We start from the raw sequence: 4,782 nt of genomic DNA, 5'->3' as shown, positions 1-4,782 counted from the left end.
CACATTCCCCTATTCTTTCCTCTACCTCTCCATACACTAAGAGTGTTATTGTTAAAAAATCTTTAAAAATTTGGCTCCAATTTAGACGCCACTTTGGTCTACAGTCTTTCTCTACTCGTTCCCCAGTGGCAGCAAACCATGTTTTTCATCCCTCTCTGGTGGACGGTGCTTTCTCAATGTGGTCAGGCTTGGGCATTCGTGCTTTCAAAGACTTATATGTTGATAATGTTTTTGCATCCTTCCAGCAACTTCTGGACAAATATTCAATCCCCAGACAACATTTTTTCAGATATTTGCAGGTCCGTAGCTTTGTGCAAAGAACATTTCCCACATTTCCCAATCTACCTGCTGACTCTGTTTTAGACATTTTTTTAACTCCGTTACCATCTTTGAAGGGTGCAATCTCATGTATTTATGATGACATTTGTTGTCTACGGCCTGAAAACTTGAACTCTATAAAAGCTCGTTGGGAGGGGGACCTGGGGGAGGAAATAACAGATGAGGTTTGGGATGCGATTCTGCTACGAGTACATGGGTCTTCTATTTGTGCGAGACATGCTCTCATTCAATGTAAGCTTTTACACCGTGTCTATTATACCAAAGACCGATTGTCAAGGATCTATAATACTGTTTCTCCTGATTGTGATAGATGTCATCAATCTCCGGCAGACCTCATCCATATGTTCTGGCTTTGCCCATCTATACACAAGTATTGGACAGAGGTCTTCCAGTCCTTATCTGGGATAGTGGGGAGAACGGTGGAGCCTACTCCTTTAGGTGCGCTGTTTGGGGTTTTCCCCTCACTGCCCTCCCTCTCTAAATTGGAGAAGGATGCTCTGGCCTTTGTTACTTTATTGGCTCGGAGACTCATTCTAATTAATTGGAAATCACCTACTTCCCCCTCTCACACTCATTGGTTGAGAGACATCTTGTATTGTCTAAAACTGGAAAAAATAAGACTCTCATTGAATGGCTCCTCCAGTAGGTTTGAGAAAGTATGGGGTCCATTCTTTCAATTTGTCCGGAATTTGAATCCATCTTTGATCAGAGATACGGATATATGAGGTCTGGTGGAGCATTTATGTCGGGTTTGCTGTGGCGGGGGTGTGGTGCTGTAAAACGGATTTTGGATGTGATATGGATATGTATTGTTTGACTGGTGTTTTTGTTCTAGTTCTGTTTGTGTTTGTTTTTGTTTTTGTCTTGTTCGGTCTGTGTTTGTTTATATATCCTTTTATATGTATATATATGTTGTATTAATTTTGTGTCTTTAATTTTATGTTTTCATGTCTTGGGGTGATAATGTAATCCGTATTGATCTTTTTTTTATTTTATTGGTTGCTTTAAAAAGCTTTTCTGTACCTTGCTATATATGCCTTTAATGCTGAAATCTGCTATGGAAAAACCCAATAAACAAAGTTTAAAAAAAAAAAAAAAAAAATGTAATGTAATATAATGTAAATGCTGCAAATCATAGTGGGAGACGTGCAGTGTATTCCTCCTTGAGAGATGCGCATGCGTACTAGCGACCGCAATTGTCAACAAGCCGGCTAGAACAATGGCGGCGTCTACGAGTGAGGCTGCTGCAGCAGATCGCAACAAAAGATCCAAAGGTTGGGAGCATTTCACGTTAAACAAAGAAAAGAAAAAAATGACTTGCAAACTTTGCAAGTCGGACTTTGCGTGGCATGGGAGCACCTCCACAATGAACGAGCATCTGAGGAGGAAACATATCGGAGTTTTGGAGTCGGACGAAGACTCGCCTCGGTAAGTTAACTTGTGGGCTTGCCTATATAAGACGGAGTTGTCTTGGCTTTTAACATTTAAAATTAACTTTCCACTGCGGAAAGTCTGGTTTCTTTTCACCGTTCAGTCAGGATTCAGGTCCAGTCAGTCTATTTATTGCTCTATTTGCGCTATTAGAAACATGAATGCCAGGACGTGATCAATTCACTTAGCAGGCTGCTGATCCGGTCTTAGGCGGAAACACTACGTGCGTGTATGTGTATGTGTAATTACCGGATACAGTAGGTGGACTCTAGACCGGATCCCAGCGCTAAGCAGTAAATAGAAACCAGGCTTCAGCATCAGTGTTGCCAGATCCGCTTATTATAAGCTTTTTAAGATTTTATTGAAAATGGCAGATCTACAAGCTCACAACGTGTCGCTCGCGATGCGACACGTTGTGAGCTTGTAGATCTGCTATTTTCAAATAGCCGATGTATATACAGTAGGTTTAAGTACTAAGTATTAAGTGCTCATGTGGCAAAATAGACGCTTCTTTTGGGCTTGTTTTCCTAGACCTGGTTGCTTGTTTCTCTCACAGAATCTGACTACACTGTTAACAAGCACGCAGCCCTGCACATTAAAGCCAAGACATCTACGTCTCTCTGCCTCTATACCTGCGTGCAGGATTATAGAATCAACAATATGAAATCATAATGACTAGAATGTATTTTAATGTAAAATACAATTTGAATGAATAATAATAAATACAAGTTGAGTGTACTAGAGAAATGTTACAATTTAGCTTGACAAATGTCTTTCCTTTTTTTTAATCACATGTATGCAGTCACAAGAAGAGTAAAGGTGCCATGGATGCCTATGTGCAAAAGAGGCAGCCATGTACTCCACAACAAGCAACTGTCCTCACCCAGTCAATACTCAACATGTTGGTCAACGACATGAGGCCCATCTCCATGGTGGATGGTGAAGGGTTTCAAAAAATGATTCATCAGTTCAACCCTGACTACACCCTGCCATCAAGACCTACCTTCACCAAGTTGATGGAGAAGAAATATAACACAACTTTTCTGGAGGTAAGTTTATAACACACACACACACACACACACACACACACACACACACACACACACACACACACACACACACACACACACACACACACACAAATATTTAATTTAAGCAATTATATATTTCATAACATAATTAAGAAAAATATTAAGATTGCTGATTCATGAATTAATTTAGAATAAATAATAACATGGCTGCAATAATGTAAACAAATCTAAAACATATGTTTAATGTTTGGGTCTCACTCTCTGCCCTTGAAATTAACTACAAGCACCTTTGTCTTTTAAGGTAAAGGAGATGTTAGAAGATGTCAGCGGCTCCCTCGCACTGACAGCTGATGCGTGGACCAGCCGTGCCACAGAGTCATATCTTGGAGTTTCCTGCCATTTCATCACCAACGATTGGCAAATGAAGACTCTGAACCTGGCCACCATGCCTCTGGAGGAGAGGCATACTGCTGATAACATTGTGACATGGATGGAGGAGGTGGTGAACAAATTTGACATCTTGCCTACCAAAATAAAAGCAGTAGTTCATGACAACGCCTCCAACATGATATCAGCAATGGAAAAGCTGGAAGCAAAACATGGATGGGCCTCTGTCCGCTGCGCTGGTCACACACTCCAGCTCGTAGTTAACGGTGCCCTCAAAGATGCCAGCATCGCCAGAGCTGTAGGTGCCTCAAGATGCGTGGTGGAATTTTTCCACAAATCCGAGAAAGCCTCAACAAAACTGAAGGCGAAACAGCAGCAGATGAACGCACCAGATCACAAGATGATCCAGGATGTCAGTACAAGATGGAACAGTACATTCTACATGATAGAGAGACTCCTGGAACAGCGCTGGCCAGTCACTGCAACTCTATCTGATCCTGACATGCCAAAGGGCAAACAATACTTGGACTTGAAGGCAGAGCAGTGGGTGCTGCTTGAAGAGCTGGTGCAAGGATTGCGGCCGTTTGAATGTGCTACCGTTTACCTTAGTGGGCAGGAGTACGCAACTGCTTCATGTCTCCCACAGGTGGTCAAAGGGCTGCAACGGTCCATGCAGAAAAACAGTTTTGAGACGAGCGCAGGAAAAGCCTTTCTGACCACTGCAAAAAAAGGGATAACCGAGAGATGGGGGAGTCTGTTCAAAAACCCAGAGAAAAACCCACTTCTTCTTGCAGCTGCCCTTGACCCAAGATATCGAAAGCTCAAGTTCATGACACCTGAAGATGGCACAAGGGTGCAAGGGGCAGTTGAAGTCCTTGCTATCAAAGCAGCAAAGGAGAGCGCTGGTGAACCCACAGAGTCCACACAACAGCAGGAGAACGTCAATGTTAGAGCTGAAAAATCCGCACTGGATGACCTCCTTCATTCTGACACAGACAGTCAGAATGAGAACTCGGATGAAGAGGAAACCCAGGACGAGGACGACGATAAGATCCAAATGGTGAGGAATGAAGTTCAGCGGTACTTCAAAGAGCCACCTCTAGCCAAAAAGGGGGACCCTCTCAAATGGTGGCGAGAAAATGAGAAGAGTTTTCCCACAGTGTCAAAGGTGGCAAGATCTATTCTGTGCATTCCTGCAACATCCACCCCGGCTGAACGAATCTTCTCTGCAGCAGGGAATATCTGCTCTCAGAAGAGAGCCAGCCTCACACCAGAGCATGTGGAGATGCTAACTTTCCTCACTTTGAATAAACATTTATTTGACTGATGCCTACTAGGCTAGCTCATGTTGCACGTTGCAACAGAGCTGTGTGTGTCAGACAACAAAGTGAATGCTGTGCAGTGTTCAGAGAATGCACTTTCTTCTTTAATTGAGATAACTTTATTGTTGCTGCTACATCCTTGGTTTAAAAAAAAAGGTACTATTTTGGTGCTACTGTAGTTTGTTTACAGGAAATGTAACATTTTGATTTTATATCAGCACTTCGCCTACAGTGTACTGTTTACAGAGAAAATATATTTTATGTTTTATATT

At 42.3% G+C, this 4,782-nt stretch overlaps 1 protein-coding gene across 1 annotated transcript; it reads left to right on the top strand.

Moving 5' to 3' along the window:
• Positions 1 to 1,705: 1,705 nt before the first annotated feature.
• Positions 1,706 to 4,515, top strand: LOC311058718 (E3 SUMO-protein ligase ZBED1-like; the record flags this gene model as incomplete). Its single annotated transcript, XM_084076182.1, has 3 exons — positions 1,706 to 1,767; positions 2,573 to 2,819; positions 3,103 to 4,515. 3 exons carry the CDS (start codon positions 1,706 to 1,708, stop codon positions 4,513 to 4,515), a joined length of 1,722 nt encoding a protein of 573 aa, XP_083932308.1.
• Positions 4,516 to 4,782: the final 267 nt, after the last annotated feature.

Source organism: Gymnoscopelus microlampas (assembly GCF_963454915.1).
Source record: "Gymnoscopelus microlampas genome assembly, chromosome: 13".
Lineage (NCBI taxonomy): Eukaryota > Metazoa > Chordata > Actinopteri > Myctophiformes > Myctophidae > Gymnoscopelus > Gymnoscopelus microlampas.
The sequence above is the reverse complement of the archived record's forward strand: the minus strand, read 5'-3'. Positions and strand labels throughout refer to the sequence as shown.